The sequence below is a fragment of the Canis lupus genome, chromosome 4 (assembly GCF_048164855.1).
Source record: "Canis lupus baileyi chromosome 4, mCanLup2.hap1, whole genome shotgun sequence".
NCBI classification, from domain to species: domain Eukaryota; kingdom Metazoa; phylum Chordata; class Mammalia; order Carnivora; family Canidae; genus Canis; species Canis lupus.
In genome coordinates this window covers 53,717,352-53,736,183 of record NC_132841.1, presented here as the reverse complement: position 1 = coordinate 53,736,183, position 18,832 = coordinate 53,717,352, and the positions used below count along the sequence as shown (strand labels likewise).

Below are 18,832 nucleotides of genomic sequence, written 5' to 3'. Positions count from 1 at the left end.
ATTATTCAATATGATGTGAGATTCATCCGTGCTAACATGAATGGCTGGTATTCATTTTCAGTGTTATCTAATATGCACTGTAGTCATATACCACAATTTATCGATCCTCCTGTTTGATGAACATTTGAGCTTTTCCAGGGTTTTGCTATCACAAATTGTTTTACTGTCAACATTCTCCTAGTTGTCTCCTGGCAAGCGTATGTGAGAGTTTCTCCAAAGAATATACTTAGGAGGAAGAATTGTTAAGATTGGATGTTGAGTGGGCAAACCTTTTCTGTAAAGAGCCAGTGGGTAAATATTTTAGACTTTGTAGGCCACAAGGTCTCTGTTGTAACTATGCAAATCTGCCATTTTAATGAGAGAGTAGCCGTAGACAATTTATAGCTGAATGGCTGTAGCTATGTTCCAATAAAACTTTGTTTACAAAACCAGTTAGTTGGCAAGATTTGGCCCTCAGGATGCCAATTCCTGATCTAGATGATAAACTTCTCATTCTGATTGTCTACAAATGTGGCTATATCCCCTTTATCTCTCAATTATCCCAAGGAGATCTGAGTCCTGTCTTCAGTCTAAGGACTGGGCTGAAAGTTTGTGTTCAGGAACCTTTGAGAAAGAGAAAGAAGAGCATGGGAACATGGGAGTGGTGATGCTTTCCAGCCCATAGTCTATGACTTGTAGTCATGGTCTTGGGGAAACCAAAGGCAGAAAGGGGTTGAAGCAAAGCATGGCACTCATACGGACTCTGGTGGTCATTGATGGGAGGTGAAGTTGTTTGACTGGAGGCTGGGGTCTCAGGCTGTAGCTTGGCTCACATCACAGGAGCCACTGTGAGGTCATTATCAGGCTAGGGGATATAGACATTCAGACAAGATAGCATTTCTTTTGGAGTTGCATGGTTTCCTTTATTAGAGAAAGCTGGAATTGACTCTAGGGATACTTCTCTGAGGCTGGGTCTCCACTGCAGATTCCTGCCTGGTCTCCTATTTAAATGGATTTAGCTTCAAAGATTATGGTCTCCATTGATTCAGATGTCATGGTGCTACAGATCTCCAGGTCTTTGCCATCTGGGGTTTTCTCTACCTTCGTCTCTATGTTGCACTTCTCTAATGACTTAGCCACGAAGTCTACCTCTCTATCGTGTGATGGGACCCCTGTTTTTGAACCAGGCATGGCTCTCAAGTTCCTGAAGAAAGAGCCAATTTTACTGGATTTCTTACTTATAGCACTTGAACTATTTGCAGATTTGATCTTCCCCAATTTGTGAGCTGTCCTTGACACCCTTGCTGCAGAGCCATGGGTACCACTCTTGTGAGAGCTGTGTCCTCTGCTTCTTGCATGGCTCTGCCCCTTCTCCTTTCTGTCATCTCTTTTGTCATGGCCGGATAAGGACCGATGGGAGGATGATTTCCGGGTCGACTTATTTCCTCCTGTCCTGTGGTGACCTTCACCTGTCCTGTGGTGACGTTCACCTCTCCTGTGGTGACCTTCACCTGTCCTGTGGTGACATTCACCTGTCCTGTGGTGATGGGAACTTTTCCTGCTGGAAGTTCTGTCCTTCTTTTCTCTTCTTTCTTTTTTTCCCTTCCGGGTTTCAGCATTGGGCTGGGAGACCTTCTGGCTTCCATCCCGTTCACTCATGTAGCCTTCACTCTGCAAGGTGGAGACAAGGGGTCCTACAACTAGGCATCCAGATCTTTCTGCAGCAGCTGTGCCAGTTGTCATGGTGCCTGCAAACACCACACTCATGCTGCTCCCTGGGGAGATACTGGCAGCCCCCGTGGTCAGGGTAGAAGCACCTACTGAGGACATGCTTGCAGCACCCAAGGCCACATTTGTACCCTCTGAGGATATATTGACAGCACCTGCGATGGCCTTGTTGGATCCGCTTTCTCCCGGACATTTGACGGTGGCTCCAGACAGGGCCGTGCTTACCTGGCCTGTGCTCGTAGATTTGGTTGCTGCTAAGCTCAGAGCACCTGATGAAGAGCTTGTTTTTGCTCCTGCCACTGCCAAGCCTGCTGTAGAGCTTGTTGCTGATCCCGCTACTGCCATGCCTGAGGCTGCCCTGTTAGCTGCTCCTTTGGCCATCCCTGCAGACCTCATAACTGCAGGTGAACTGGGCATTCCACGGTGATCATGATGGATTCCCTCTCCCCCAGCATAAGCAGAAGAGTTGGCTCTAGACACCTCGCGGGGCTTGTGAAGCCTGAACTCATCCTGATCCCCTTCTCCATGGAGCTCTGTGGTCTGTGCCAAGGGGAGGAGAAATAGGTATGAAAGAGATGATAAAGTGAGACTACAACTGTCTGCTCCTTTCTCAACCTGGAGCTGGAGCTGAGCCACTTGAAGCTTATAATTGGAAGGACCGTAGAAATGATCAAATCTATGCTCCTGCTTGATGCGAGATCCCACCTACACCACCCCTATCAAATGGTCACTTGGTTTTTACTTAACAGTCTCAGTGCCAGGGAAAGCACTGATACAATTCCCCATCCTCATATACTTTTCTCTCATACACGTGTTTATATCTCTGCAGGACAGATTCCTAGAAGTAGGATTGCTGGGCCAAGGAATCCACATATTTTACATTGTGGTGGCTGCTGAAATTGTGCATGTGCGACACACATGGGTTGTCCTGATCTTAATCAGCACATGGTAGTCACAGGGATACAGAACGAAGGAGAGACTTCCAAATTGTTAACAATGTTCCACAGCTGATGAGAGTAACTGGGTTGGGATCAGTTTTCAAGAAGAGACTGGGCATTCAGGATGCCCAGATGGATGAAAGGAGTTACAACCCTAGGTATGAGACCAGAACAGCTAATACGTAAGGTCTCTCTGAAATTCAGCCTTGTGGAACAATGGTGAGAAGCATTCAGAACCTCCCCAGCGTGTTAAGTCCCCTAGTGGTGGCTCATTTAGCCCTGAGCCTATTCAAGTGGAATGCATTTCCCAGGTGCCTCAGAGAGCACCAGGGGTTCTATAGGATTAGCTCTGAGCTGCTCTCCCAAAGCACCCTGCCCCACTTCCTCCTGTCTCTGTTGATGCTTACCATTAGGCTTTTGTCATCTTCTAAGTTGGCTCCTTCCCTAGTTGGCAGGGTCGGGGTACTACTGCTGCTATCCACTGGGGGTCTCAGAAGATAGACAAGTTTTTCCCAGTAGCAGAAGAGATCTTCTCGTGCATCTGAAGAGGGACACAGCTGCAAATAGAAAGTACGGCCAGTGGCAAGCTTCAGGCGCAGCTGCTGTTTCTCACGATCGTGAATGGAGATCTTGACAAATTTTAGGGGAAGCAGCCTGGTGAGCTCTAGGATCTTTGTGGGCTTGCGACCTCTCCCCTTGGTGGTGGTCCGGGCATGTCTGGCATGTTCTTCACAGACTTTTGTTGGTCGAGCCAGCAGCATGACATCAGGTAGCGGGAGGATGGGACTAGTGGATGCAATGCCCACGGTCACCATTCGGACACGGTTGTGTACATCAATCACCTCTCCTTTTTTGCTGATCTGGATAAAGTCACTTTCAAACATAGGTGCATATTTGAAAATGTCATACTCCCCTCCCTTGTACAGTTGTCGTTGCAGTTCCCCCATGGAGGTATTGAACACACCCATTGAACGGTAGCTGTGGGCTGTGTAATAAGGTAACAAACACTCGCTGCTCATTGTTCTCTTCATTCTTGACAGCTCCACCAGCCACAAATCGAGTCCTTGAGAGAAAGAGGGAGTGAAGGCAACTGCCCATCTCCCTGCAGGGCTCTGCCTAAATCTCCCCTCACTACTGCATTTATCCTTCACAGTCCTTTGTGACCTGTCCCCATCACACACCCCTTTGTCCCAGCCTCCAAGCAGCCATCCCCTTGGGGCAGGGTCACCAGTCTCCCCCCAAACTAACCACCACCTTCCCCAGGGGACAGGCTGACCCTGCCAGTGTGGAGGTGGAGGTAGGCTAGATATTCTTTTAATCAAGATGTTAGGATGCATAATTTATGTAACCATTCTGCTTTTGTAAATATCTGGGTTGCTTCTGGTTTTGTTGTTACAGATCTCCCTATAATGACCATCTTCCTGCAAGTATATTTTGCATCTGCTAAACTATGTCCTGGGGATCAAATCCTAGAAGTGGACCATGTGCTTGCTAAGGGCAGATCCTGTTGGGATTGCTGTTCTTCATGTCCTCAGTGTATAGCACACTGCTGATGGGCACTCAGAAGTAGTTGCTGAGTAAATGGCCCAAAGGAGCTACTGCTACCTGTTAGAACCAAAATTCCATTTGTACAGTGGTTTCCAGGGCACAGAGGCTTCTCTAACCCATTTTCTCATATAAAGGAGGTGAAATATAGAGGAGGTGAAATTTTAAAACCATAATTTTATGATGATGAGCTAAGGCTCAGGGTTATCTTGGTCAGTGTCAGAATACAGAGCTGGATTCCATCCCAGGTCTTGTGACTCAGGTCAGGACTTTTTTCTGCCTTAGGCTGCATGGCTCACCATTAGACTCTCATTCTGCACCAAATATGGAATCATTTGCAGGTAGCAATATGCGTGGGGACTTACTGGGAACCACGGGGATTCATAGAGGTCTTGAATCACCATAGGATTTCCCACACTGGTATGCCTGCTGCTTCACTCTTGATGTCTACCTGATAACCACTGATGTTTTGTTTCTTTGAAAAGCACTTCAGAGAAGTTATGGCATCTTTCTGGAGTGGTTTTGTGTGTTTTTTTTTCTTTTTTTTTTTTTTTTTACTTTACACAGGTGATTAATCCAAATTCCCCCTCCCCCAGTTAGAAGACTACTTCTAAAATGAAAATGTGCCCCCTCAAACTCAACAATCACCATGTGAAGGTATTTCAACCCCAAAATGTTCTTTTTTAAAGCTTTATTTATTTAGTTTAAGTAGGATCCTTGTCCAGCATGGAGTCCAACATGGAGCCTGAACTCATGACCCTGAGATCAAGACCTGAGCTGAGATCAAGAGTTGGACGCCCAACCAACTGAGCCACCCAGGTGCCTCCAAAATGTGCTTTTTTATACCCCTAGTACCTACCACATTATCTGATACATTGCAGCCTTCCAATACATATGAGCTTCCTCATGGCCATTGAGATGAATTCTTCTATTTGTTTATTCCACAAAACTGATTGAGCAAGTCTAAATCTGGGGACCAACTAGAAAATGAAAATGCAAAGATAAAGGTCTTTACCTCTGAAAGACTAAACAGTTTTCTTCTAAAGATGTTAAATGACATACCTAAAAAACAAAACAAAACAGGGATCCCTGGGTGGCGCAGCGGTTTGGCGCCTGCCTTTGGCCCAGGGCGTGATCCTGGAGACCCGGGATCGAATCCCACGTCGGGCTCCCGGTGCATGGAGCCTGCTTCTCCCTCTGCCTGTGTCTCTGCCTCTCTCTCTCTGTGTGTGTGACTATCATGAATAAATAAAAAAAAAAAAACAAAGTGGCTTATATTCTATTTTGAGGAGATAATCACTAAAAGTTAACACTATCAGGTTTAAAAATAAGAAGTTAGATTTTTCTATATTATAGGCAACCATATATTCCCGTAAGTTTTTTTTTTCTGATGAATAGTTAATTATAAGAGAAAACAATCATATCATTAAGAACTTATAAGCCAGGTGGGTTACTTGCCACTTTGCATTCTTTTAAAAATTGAATCCTCACAACAGCTCTATAAATTGTAGGTACAACTACTATCTGCATTTTATAAAGGAGAAAATCAAGGCTAAAATAAGCTAAACAACTTCTTCAAAGTCACAAAAGATCAAACACACATGGAAGTCCCCACATATGGCCGTGGTTAAACTACACCAGACTGAGTCGCACAAATAGAGCACACATATACGAGTACTGAGCAGCATAAATTCATCTATTTAATTAATATTATTAAGTGTCTACTTTGTTCCAGGCCCTGTTCTAGGTACTAAGAGTACACAGCAATGGATAAAACAGACAACTACCCTAGCTCTCACAGAACTTGTTCATAGACAAAAAGAGGAGTAAAATATTTGGTGTGCCCACTGATGATAAATGCTATGGAGAAAGATGAAGTAGGCAAGCTGAACAGGAGTATCTGAGTGAGAAGGGGGAGCTGGAGATGCTGGTCAAGCAAAGTTCAGTGACGAGAGATATTTAAGCAAAGACATAAAGGAGGTCAAGGAGGAAGCGGTGCAGACACCTAGGGGTGTAGCCTCTCAGTCGGAGGCAATAGCAAGGACCAAGATTCTGAGGTAAGAGCATCGCTGCTATGTTAGAGGGGCACCAAGGCAGCTACGGTGACAAGAGTAGAATGAAAGAAAGTAGTTGGCAATGAGGCCAAGAGGCAGCTGTGGTGACAGTAGGGGAGCAGATGGCATAGGACAGACCTTGTAGAACTGTGAGGTCTGGCTTTGCTCTAAATGGGAGATGATCAGACTGACATAGACGGAGGATCATTCTTGCCACCATGCTGGAAAGAGATTGTAGAGCTGCAGAGGGATAGAAGTGGAGACTAGGTGGCTCCTGCAAGAGTTGATGAGTAAGACAAGTGTGGTAGCAATCCAAGTAGTGTAGTGAGGAGTGATCAGTTGCTAGACATGTTTTGATTGAGACAGCTATTATATATACTGGTGTTGAGAATTTTTCAATAGATATTAGTAAGTGAAAAAAAGCCAGTTGCAAAATAGCATATATGATATGCCATATATTTTTGAATAAAACATTTTGAAACTTGTATATGTTTGTGTGTGTGTCCGTACATGTGCAAAGATGTGCAAGATACTGGTAACAGGAGCAACCTTGGGGCAACTTGTTGGCTGAGGGAAATGGTGGGATAGAGACTTAGCTCTCCAGAGCATTCTCTTCTATACCTTTCAGATTTTGTTTCATTGCACATACTACTTACATAGAAATAGACAATATTTTAAGATTTTTACATTTATAAAAAAATGTTATATCAGTAAGACTCTAAGAATATTCATTGATTCAGGCCTTCACATAGAAAAGAAGTAAATAAATAGCTTCATTCAAAGGTAACTCTCCCTAGCACATTTCAGAATTTGAGAACCAAAATACAAAATATCATTCAAAATTTATTTTCTGATTTCTCCTTAAGACCTTTCAAAAACGTATTCTCTCCTCCCAACCTTTAGAAGCCCAACACATCCCCTATCAAAAATATAAAGATCGGGCAGCCCGGGTGGCTCAGTGGTTTAGCACAGCCTTCACCCCGGGGTGTGATCCTGGAGACCCAAAATCGAGTCCCACATGGGGCTCTGTGCTTGGAGCCTGCTTCTCCCTCTGCCTATGTCTCTGCCTTTCTCTGTGTGTCTCTCATGAATAAATAAATATAACCTTAAAAAAAATGAAGATCAACAAGTTAGGATATATTTACTGATTGGCCTTTCCATTGCCGATTATTGTGCTAAGAGCATTCAAGTTATCAAAATGTAAATCTCAAAAAATTTTAAAGATGATTTTCATTCAAATATAGAATGAAAACACGACAAAGATTTAATTAATCCATCAATAAGAGAACCAGCAGGATGGTAAATCTGGTTCAAAAAAGAATCAGAGGGATCCCTGGGTGACTCAGTGGTTTGGCGCCTGCCTTCGGCCCAAGGAGTGATCCTGGAGACCCGGGATCGAGTCCCACATTGGGCTCCCTGTGTGAAGCCTGTATCTCTCTTGTCTCTCTCTCTCTCTCTCTCTCTCTCTCTCGAATAAATAAATAAAATTTTTTAAAAAAGAGCAGGTCAGTATCCCATGACTTGTTTTAAAAAAAAAAAACAACAAAAAAGAATCAGAGGAATAGTCATTGGTATTAAAAAAGAATATCAGGTAAACATTTCAGATTAGTTACTAAACTGGTTAAATCTCTACGGAGCAACACAATCTCAACCTTTGAGGTTATCTTTTTTATGAGGCAAAAATCATTTGCATCTCTTCTAAACAAAAATCTGTAAGTTATGACAGAACTTCACAGAGTCTGATACTTGAATCAAATTACACTGTGATAGTTACAAACTCTGAATATACTAAAAACCACTGAACTTTACAGTTTCAATGAATGGATTTTATGGTATGTGAAATGTATCTCAGTAAAGCTGCTAAAAATAATAGATAGCAATACTTCAGTCTTAACTTATTGATCCAATTCCATTGTCTTAGTTCCTTCTCTTAGCTAATTAAGCAATCCTTGGGCTGGTGTGTTAAGCAATGCTTTAATATGGCACTGATAGTACATGTTGCCTGCTTGACAATTTTTTATTTAGAAGTTTGGATAATTGGGGCAGCCCAGGTGGCTCAGCGGTTTAGCACCACCTTCAGCCCAGGGCGTGATCCTGGAGACCCAGGATCGAGTCCCACGTCGGGCTCCCTGCATGGAGCCTGCTTCTCCCTCTCGCTGTGTCTCTGCCTCTGTGTGTGTGTGTGTGTCTCTCATGAATAAATAAATAAAATCTTAAAAAAAAAAAAGGAGTTTGGATAATTTTTCTTAACAAGGAAGATAGTGAACCGTGTATAAGCCATGACCTTAATTTCAGAAAGCTTATGATCCAGGAAAACACACTACAAACGGACAACAAAACAGAAGGACAATTAAATATATGATAGGGTAAAATAGCGAATGAGTTGAAATGAAGGGTGAACCTAATATCACCCATCCCAATATTAAAACCAACAATGATTGTTTTGTATGAAAAACTGCCAAAGCCACAATTCTAAGCATAATTTTCCTTATATTTTTAATTAGCCTAAGATTAAAGAGACATGCAAAGTGAAAACCCTACGTATGATATACTGAGTATAGACATGCAAGATTATAGGTGGCTGAAGTCTACTATTTATCATGGGAAGAGGTTTCAAGTCAATAACTTTTGCTACCCGTCTATTATTTTGAAAACCAAGGCAAGCAGAAAGCTATATATAGCCTTTTCAATGAATATGCCACCTGAGAGGGCATTGTGAGCTAGGGCAGGATGTGAGGGCGGGGAGATTTCCATACTATACACAATATGTATCTGCTGGGTAAATCCCCTGGCCTAAAATACAATCCACAATACTTTTATGTCAATGCTGCTAAGCACGGTGGCGTGGGATGAGCTGCGGTTAGCCTTAGGTACCAAGGACTTCAGGAGGCCAATCCAATTTCTGCCTCACCTCTGGCTGTCAGAAAAAAACTACCATCACCCTGATGCTTCCCCTAAGGGCCAGTATGCAAATCAATCTACTTCTGCCTTGGGTTTAAAAAGAAAATGAGCTGTTATGCATAAAAGAAGCCAAACAGGTGATCTAAACAATTTTATTTCTTAATATTATGATCCAACTAATGTCACCTCTCTTTCCCTTCTACCTTCTTTTGGCTTCATTCGTTCTTCTGTCCTACACAGCTACAGTTAGCCCCATACTGAGCCAAAATTAAACTCGGATTTTGTCTTAAGACTATTTTCCAGGGCACCTGTGTGGCTCAGTGGTTCAGTGTCTGCCTTTGGCTCAGGTCATGAATCCGGGGTCCTGGGATCAAGTCCCACATCAGGCTCCCTGAAGAGAGCCTGCCTCTCTCTCTGCCTCTGTCTCTGCCTCTGTGTGTGTGTGTGTGTGTGTGTGTGTGTGTGTGTGTGTCTCATGAATAAATAAAATATTTTAAGAAAAAGAACAAAAGACTATTTTCCTCTCAGCTTCCAAGTTTGCTATGTTTATAAGCCAGGAGATGTCCTACCTCAGTTTATATATTTATTTCTTTGATGTTATACTATAGAAGCTTGCCATTAAATATACACACAAATAATAAAACAGTTAACAATAAAGATAAAAACAAAGATTAGAAACTCTACAGGTAGAGGGAGATAGCAGATTCAGGAGCTGGGATAAGATGATTATGACAATGAAATATTAAAGTTAACTCTGAAAAATACTGAAGGAATGTACAATCAATGTTAACATTGATTATCTCTGAGGGGTGACACTAGAAGTAATTATTTATTTTGTCTATTTGCTGGTTTGTCTTTTCCAGCAAGGATGTATTTCACTGTTATAACCAGAAATATAGGTCTATTTCAGGAAATTAGCTCTGAGCTTCCTAGCCACCTATTATCACTGTCTTCTGCTACCCAACCAAAGATTTCCAACAAAGGGCATAGTTTTATTTTAAACTGGGAAGTAAAAAGGAGTTCTCCCATAATGTCATTTTAAAAATTATTTAAATTGAAAAATGAAACATCTTTCTACTCTTTCAATTCCATTTGCTGAAAGTTTAATATGTAAATTCTCTGACATCTCCCTGTGTGTGTATATGTATATATATATACATTAATATAAACACAAAAGGTTTTTAGGTAAAAACAGAAGTATGCCATACACAGTGGTCTGTAACTTTTCTATCTTATATATATCTTGTACTTTTTTAGAGTGATTCATTATAGATATGCTTTAACTTTATTCATTTTCATCATCTTATATCCTGTTGGATGGAGGCATCATAGATTATTTAACAAGTTTCTCAGGGATGTGCATATAGACCTTTTCTGTCACAAATAACACTGCAGGGAACACTTTGTGCATATATATCAATGTGCTTTTGCTTTTGTTTTTCTCTAGGACTAATAGTTCTAGAAGGAAAAAAGGTTTGTGAGGTTTTTAAAACATTTTTCAGAAGAGGCTATGTAATTACCAAAATATTCTGAGTATCATTTTTAAACAGATATAAATAAATCTGATCAATTCGGATGAGAACCACAAGGAAAAGAAAGAGCTTCGGAGCTACATCCTAAGAGGACAGTTAAAGGATCTTTGGCCTGCACACAGGAAGGCTCTGGGGTTACATAAGAAGCATCTTTGCTTATCTGAATGGTTATTCCCTAGACCAGGGAAGAGGATTAGAATTGTGGGACCTCATGTGATAAAGCAACAAAGATAGACCTTAGATTGGGGAAAAGGCAGATGATTTATTGATGAGCTGGCATCAATTCCACAACATTCTCTGGCAGCAACACTCAGGTGTTCCTTTGGAGGGCCACCGCCCCCCCCATACTCTCAGTCTATGTGGTTGGGTAGCACTGACTGTACCCTGCCCCCAAATCCAGGAGAGAGTGCAGACCTAGAAATAGGTGACAAAACATTCTACTGCCTTGGCTGTGATGATGGAGGTGCATGTGATCATGCCACCAAACCAGGTCAATGACCCACAGTTCTGAGGATTTCACTGGAACTGTTAGGGAAAAGAATCCGGTTCCGGTGGTAACACATCAGCCCTATAACTCCTGGCATCCATGTTGCTGCCATGAAGGAAAGTGAGCCTTAGCATGAAGTCAACACAGAGCCGAACACAGAAATGAAAATGAAAAATTCTGATGTTTGGATCCAGTAGTGCCAGTCTGAATTGTTTTCTTCTTCGTTATAGGGTTTTAAATGAGGCTTTTCAACTCAGTTTCAGTTGAGGCCACAAAGACCTCTAATACTATAATTAGAGGAATCAAGCATCTTCCTATCCTAAAATAGAATACTATGTCATCTGTGACACAATAAGGAGCCAAACAGGTTCTGCTAGTAGTAGTGTCTGCCCACCTTCAGCCGTTAGAAAATAAGGACTTGAAAAGTCAGGAGAAAGATTTTGGTGCACTATGAATTTCCTCTCCCAACCCACTGAGGGGGAAGGACAGGGGGCGCTGGCATCCCTCAGAAGCCAAGTGAAGGGACTCAAAGGGACTTCATGAACTTGACATAAGTCTCATAGAGTTTAGGAGACATAAGGATTGGTGTATAAATCCCACTTGGAGAAATGTAATGGTGAAAGTTTGTGGAAGAGCTATTTATTTGGTGTCAAGAGGGAGAAGAGGCTGTACTTAGGGCAAATGGTGCACCCATCAATTGCAGGGCAAGGATCCTTGAGTCTTTCTACGGTAGAGCCATAAAAGGGAATAAATAGCATACAGTTAGTTTTCAAGGAAAATTCATCCAAGAGGACAACCAAGATGGGCAAGGGGATCCCAACAGAGTTGGAAAGAACAAGGGGCATGCTGAAGATACAGCAGCAAGTGTCCAAAAGCTGAGAGTTGGGCTCATTGGCCAGTCCAAGTGGCATCTCCCACATCAAGAGAACTGCTGTTCTCCTCAGTTCTCACCTCCCACACTCGGCGCCCTCTGAAAATAATGACAACAACAAAACACATGACAAAACTTTCCTATGGAAGAAAAAGTGACAATTGTGTATCTGCCACATGCAGAGGGCATCAACCCCAGATCCCAACTGTAGCCTCATTGAATGCAGTGCCTTTTGCCTCTCTTCCCCCTGAGCCTGAACGGGTGGGTCAGGAGCCAGACTAATGCCAGGTGAAAGAGAAAGAGTCAGGGCATGGTGGAAAAGTCAATGTACTTCTAAGCCTGAGGCAGGCTCATGCTTGGATTGAGGAAAAGCATTAAATTGAATGCATATTTGGACTTCTGATGATTATGCTGATCTGGACTCACCTTGGTTTCTCTTTTTTTAACTTTTCATTATGGAAAATTTCAAACATATAGCAACATAAAAAGAACAGAATAAAGAATCCTCACCTACCCATTACCCAGTTTCAGTAATTGTCAACTCATGGACAAACATTTCTCATTCCTTCTCCACCTATTTCTCCTCCTTCCCTGAATTATAACAAAGCTAATCGTGAGCATTTTGTTATTTTATAAATAATTATTTCAGTATGTTTCTGTGCAAAATAAGGACTCTTTTAACATAACAGGGACATTATCACATCTTAAAAATTAATAATTAATCATCAAATATGCAGCCGATGTTCAGATTTCCCAGTTGTCTCATAACTTTATACAATTGGTTTGTTTGAGCATAAATCCAAACAAAACTATCACATACTTAATATGCCTGTTAGTCTTTTTTTTTTTCCTGTTAGTCTTTTAATCTACAGGTTTTTTTTCTCTGACTAATTTGTTGCAGACACAGGGCCATTTGTCTTCAGTATTTTGTATATTCTGGACTCATTCAATTGCATCTCTCTGTGTCATTTGTCATGTTCCTTTATCTCCAATATTTTTTTTTTGTAAGATCGCTGCGTAGGTGGTTTTGTGTACTTCCTATTGTATTGCATCAGGAAACATATAATGTCTAGTTGTCTCTCTTTATGTGATGTTAAGATTCATCAATAAAGTATTATCAAGCTAATGTAAAAACAATATATTTTTCTGTTGGCTTTTCAACATGATGATTTTAGTAGCCACTGATGATTGTTGCCTAAACCCATCATGTCATTGAGATTGCATGATGACAGTGTTCTAACACTCTCTCTTCATGTGTTAGTTGATATTCTTCTCTAAAGAAAGACTTTCCCTTATTAAGTATTTGATTACTAAACTGAGATATGGTTCTTCAAGAAAGACAAGAGATATGTCTTATTCTTTCCCTTTGTTTTCTAGTTTTCATAATAATAAATTGGTTCTCCAGCATTCTCCCAAAGTGATCAATAGGTTGAGATTTTTTTTAAGCATCTTAAAAAAACCCATGATTTTAACATCTGACCATTCTTCAATTCATTGACACTACTGTTCTTTTTGATGCTCAAATTGCTGCATCTTTGACAAGTGGGAGCTTCTTGAATTTAGCTCCTGCAAACTGGACTTTTTAAAACCAAAACAAAGAGGGGTGTCTGAGTGGCTCCATCAGTTGAATGTCCAACTCTTGGTTTCAGCTCAGTGTGTGATCTCAGGGTTATGGCGTCAAGCCCTTTGTGGGGCTCTATGTGTTCAGCATGTTTGCTTGGGATTCTCTCTGTCTCTCTCTCTCTGCCCCCTCTCCACACACACAGTCACACTTTCTCAAAAAAATAAACAAAAATCTTAAAACAGATTATGTACTTTTATGAATATTTCCTGAAAGCTATGAGAAAATATTGGGGCTCCTAAGGTCACATTTAGTTGAGGACAAAGATAAATCCCAATGAGTGGGCTTGAAGGTATTATGAGAAAGAAAATAAATTACTTATGATTTCACTTCATGAAGACTTGGCAAATGAAAAGCGCCTATTACAGCATTTACTCATGATATTTTTCTTTCTCAGATAAAACTTTGAGAAGTCTGTAAACCTTTCAACCTGAACAAAACAGGTCTATATCTATCCTTCTCAAAGGAGTTTACAGTCTATTTCAAAATATAGCACTATATTAGTTAACTCTAGGTTTAGCGTGAGTGACAGAACTTCAAAATAACAGAGGCTTAGAAAATGTATTTTATCTCTCTCTATGTTAAAAAAGAAAAAAGGTGATCCCAGGGTGGCATGGAGGATCCAAGGTCATTGGGACCTATGGCTCTTTCTATCTTAACCCTCCATTGTCCTCAACATGCAATTTTCACCTCATGTTACAAAATAACTGCTGCTCCAGCTCTAACCTTCATATCCCTATTCTAGTCAGTAGAAAGGAAGGGGGAAAAAAAGAAAATGAGTATGATGACTGCCAATAAAGGACACCCCCCTGGAAGTTGTGCTCATCACATCTGCTCATTATGTTCCATTAGCTAAAAAACAGTTGAGTGACCAGATAATGTAGTCTTTATTCTGGAAGCCATATGCCCAGATAACCTTCAGGAAGTCAGTTACCCAGAAAGAAGAGGGAAGAGTAGCTGTTTGGAAAAAAACAGCATTCCTTGCCTCAACCCCATCATAGTCAGACAGAAAAAAAATAATACATCTTTTGGGCAGTGTATTTCCACACACATCGTAAAACCTCAGAAGGTGGGAGAGGGAATCATTTAAAGTATCACCCCTATCCACCTTCTTGAGTGTCTTGACTGTGCTGGGGCGTCCAATATATGAAACAAAATTAAGCTTTAGTCTGGTAATTTACATTCAAAACAGAAAATTTTAAAAGGTTGCACTCCTATCCTGCAATAACAGTTGTTTTATTTCATTATTTATCTCTGTCCAGTATACTCCATCTCTGTTTCCATTGAGATTTCTTGGTTATTTACTTCATGCCAGAGTAGGACTCACATATTATACTTCAACAATGTACTATTTTGGAACACCTGGATGGCTCAGCAGTTGAACCTTTGGCTCAGGGCGTGATCTCAGAGTCCCAAGATCGAGTCCCACATCGGGGTCCCTGCATGGAGCCTGCTTCTCCTCTGCCTATGTCTCTGCCTCTCTCTGTGTCTCTCATGAATAAATAAATAAAATCTTAAAAAAAAAAAACCTACTATTTCTAAGGCAAGATATGTGGTTAGCACCCATCACTCAGTATTTGTGGCATTCAGTCCTCTAAAGGATCCTACAAGGAGACCAAGGATCAGAGATGGTAAGTAGCTTACCCAAAGAGAAACAGCTTAGTAAATAACAGAAACGGGATTCCAATGCAGGTTTCTTTATCTCAAAGGCCAAACATGCTTTGCTTTTTGTGTCATTTATACTTGTTATCTGCTTTTCCACTAGGTTTTAGAATAGGAAAGTAATCATCTGTTCGTAACTCCTATGGGCTTTCATTGAAACTTTTAAAAATAATAAACTTCAATATACATCTCTTAAGTGTTTTATAGTCATTGTCTCTTTTAACTGTCTAGTCCGGTTTGGTGATTATTCATCCAACACATTTATTTTTTTAACATCCGTTGTATGCACCAGGCATCATGATGGTTGCTGAGTATATAACAGTGAGCAAAACCACACATAGTCCTTACCATCATGGAGCTTCTAGAATCGTGGGGAAGAGAAACATTAATGCAAAATCACGCTCCAAAATGTACAATGACAATGGTCATGATGGGTATAAAGAGAAAGGTGTAAGGTATCATCTACGTATAATTAGCGAATTTGATTTAGGAAAGCCAGAAAAGCTTCCCTGAGGAAGTGACATGCAGGCTAAGACTTGCAGTATAATTTAGAGTTAAAACAGGCAAATCAGAGGAGAGAAGCTGTTTTCAGGCTAAATGAGGTGTTCAAAGTGGTATAAGGAGCATACATGAGGGCTGGAGTGAGAATGTGTGAGCAAGCTGTGAGATGAGACTGGCAAGGAAGCCAGAGAGCAGCCCTGCAGTGCCTTTGTATAGGAGCACTGCTATCCCCTTTCACAGATTAAAAAAAAACTGAGGCTCAGAACTCTTGAGTAATTTACCTAGAGTCTTACAGCTAGTTAGGTGGTAGCGCCTGAATTCAAAGTGTGGTAGAGAGAAGAATAGATCCCCTAAAGATGTCGATGCCTAATCTCTGGAACCTGTGAATGTGTTAGGTTACATGACAAAGGAGAATTAAGGTAGATGATGGAATTAAGGTTTCTAATAAACTGACATTAAAATAGGGTGATTATTTTATATTATCTTGGCAGACCAGGGTAATCTCAAGGGTCCTTATATTTGGAAGAGGAGGGGATCCCTGGATGGCTCAGCAGATTAGCACCTGCCTTTGGCCCAGGGCATGATCCTGGAGTCCCGGGATCGAGTCCCACATCAGGCTCCCTGCATGGAGCCTGCTTCTCCCTCTGCCTGTGTCTCTCTCTGTATTTCTCATGAATAAATAAATAAAATCTTTAAACATTTTTTGGAAGAGGAGGACAGAAGAGCTTACAGTGGTACAAAGTGAGAGAACTCGACCAGATCTTGTTGGCTTTGAAGATGGAGGAAGGGAACCATGAGCCAAGGAATACAGGTAGTCCTAGAAGCAAAAAGGGCAAGGAAGCAGATTCTACCCTAGAGATCCTCCAGAAAGGATCACAAACCTGCTGAAACCTGGATTTTAGCCTGGTGAGGCCTATTTTGGACTTCTGAACTACAGAATTGTGAGATAATACATTTGTGAGCCACTGACTTTGTGATAATTTGTCAGCAGCAAGAGGAAACTAGTGCACAAACTATACCCATTGGCTCCAGAGCCCGTGTTCCCACCCTAATAGCAACACGCCTTAACTGTTCAATGGGCTAAATCAGGAACTATAAAGATTAAAGTCTAAAGCTTCCTATCATTTTGAGTCTAAGATTCTTCAAATATCATTTCCCAACCATACAGCCAAGGTTATGTATAGTTTTTACATACGCTTCTTAGTTTTGTGAATTTTGAAAGGATGTGGTTATAGCCTTTGACATCAGAGGAGAAGCTCCACGTTGTTGACTGAACACTGATCAAAAGATAGCTTCGGAGGCAAGAGGCCTTTTAACAACTCTTTGAAGATCAACTGCCTCCCCTGTGCAGTCCTCACCCCAAAGCTGTTTCCACAGGTGGTGCCACGGGGTGATGCCCAAAGTGCATCACTTCCCAAGAATTGGATCATGAACAACTTTATCCTCCTGGAAGAACAACTCATCAAGAAATCACAACAAAAGAGAAGAACTTCTCCCTCAAACTTTAAAGTCCGTTTCTTTGTTTTAACCAAAACCAGCCTGGCATACTTTGAGAATCGTCACGGGGTATGTGAGCACTTTGTCTTGTCTTTTTTTAAGCAGTATTTTTTATTTAGATGGGGCTGAATCATGAAGATACACATGGAATAAAATAAAGCCAAAGGAGACACAGACGTGCTTGTTCTAACTGCCTCAAAAGTACAATAAGAATCATCAGAAGAGAATGTGGAGAAAAGTCCAGAGGTGGGGTGGTTGTATTCGGTGATTTTATTCTAAAACCTGCAAAAGAATATGTTTAATATTCGTTAGTGATTTTTTTCCTGCAAGTTCAAGTTTAAAATAATAATGTTTTATATGGCAAATGTTATGATTGGATAGAATTTTAGCTTCATCTGAAATATACTAGATTTTATGGAACATAGATTAATAAAATATTAGCATTTAATGGGATCTAAGAGATAATTTTTGCCCAGTTTCCTTAATTTATAGTGGGGGAAACTGATACTTGGAATGATTAAGTAATAATTCAATGTCAACATTTTTATGAATTTAATTCTATTTGTCCCACTGTCATTACTCACTTGATATCTTGGAATAATATTCCCTGGGCATTTAACTATGTTAAAATTGCAAGACCCAGTGGTAAACCTCTTTATCCCTTGGAAAACTTAGCCAGAGACAGGAGCTGTTGCAGTGCTCTGCAGTACAGATCAATAGTTCTTATCCAGAAGACTACAGCTGCTTAGCTAGGTCAGTCTTCTTATATATCTAGAGATACTCTTATATTCTATAAGATCAGTAATATTATGATTGTTCATGTTGCTCTTATTATCACTGATAATAATGCTGATAATAACCCTGGTTATTAGACCAAACTCTACTCTCTCTCGTGATTGAGCCTGGGAACATGTCTACTTTTTGCATCAGATTATTTCTTTCTATAATGAAAGGTCTGGAGGGACTACCTACAACATTCCTTTCGTCTTTAAAAATTCTTGTACCTGTTTAGGCCTTCTTAGCAAATTTTCAAAGCTTGTGTGTGACTTATTACTATATCATTATTTATTTTTCCCATTATTAAGGAAGTTAGGCAAGAGTTTTCACTTACATTTTACAGAAGGGGAAACAACATTATGTGCTTGGTGGTCACTTAGAGACAAAGACATCTCCATTCCTAGTTGGGATCTGACTTAGTAGGTATAGGCATGAGTTTGGGATCTTTCAAGAGCCAGGCTTTGAGGTGTTCAATAAAATGGAGCCCTGAAGGAGGTCAGACTGGTGATGGAACCTGTGGATGCTGCCAGTGAAATCATACTGCTGCTTCTTTAGAGGTTCAGACATGCTAATCTTCAGGATACTTGTACTGAAAATAATCAATAATCAATCTGAAGGCACATGGTATTACTTATGGACAAGGTCCCTTTGCTAGATACTCAGTAAGTATTTGTTAACTAAGTTAACAGACAGCCAGTAGCCAACTTGGAGGATTCATCATATATAGCTGATAAATCAC

The 18,832-nt window shown here is 40.9% G+C and overlaps 2 protein-coding genes and 1 long non-coding RNA gene across 3 annotated transcripts in view; 2 read left to right on the top strand and 1 right to left on the bottom strand.

Moving 5' to 3' along the window:
* Positions 1-876: 876 nt before the first annotated feature.
* On the bottom strand, positions 877-3,770 carry GARIN3 (golgi associated RAB2 interactor family member 3). Its single transcript, XM_072824367.1, has 2 exons — positions 3,053-3,770; positions 877-2,247 (listed from the first exon to the last, which is right to left on the bottom strand). Exons 1-2 carry the CDS (start codon positions 3,674-3,676, stop codon positions 985-987), a joined length of 1,887 nt encoding a protein of 628 aa, XP_072680468.1. The 5' UTR covers positions 3,677-3,770; the 3' UTR covers positions 877-984.
* LOC140632401 (uncharacterized) lies at positions 899-4,239 on the top strand. Its single transcript, XR_012029957.1, has 2 exons — positions 899-3,942; positions 4,044-4,239. It is a non-coding gene; the product is annotated as an uncharacterized lncRNA (long non-coding RNA).
* Positions 4,240-16,958: 12,719 nt separating this feature from the next.
* The window catches only part of ITK (IL2 inducible T cell kinase), a 63,562-nt gene continuing 61,688 nt past the window's right edge, over positions 16,959-18,832 (top strand). The window contains exon 1 of the mRNA XM_072824366.1: positions 16,959-17,385. Coding sequence (XP_072680467.1) covers positions 17,248-17,385 — 138 coding nt within the window. The 5' untranslated portion in view covers positions 16,959-17,247. The remainder of the gene's footprint in view (positions 17,386-18,832) is intronic.

Excerpts from the sequence above, each read along its gene's own strand:
- GARIN3 (XM_072824367.1), bottom strand. The coding sequence starts at position 3,676 with ATGAAGAGAACAATGAGCAGCGAGTGTTTGTTACCTTATTACACAGCC. Across the intron at positions 2,248-3,052 it reads AAGATGACAAAAGCCTAATG|ACCACAGAGCTCCATGGAGA; the intron begins GTAAGCATCAAC and ends CCCTTGGCACAG.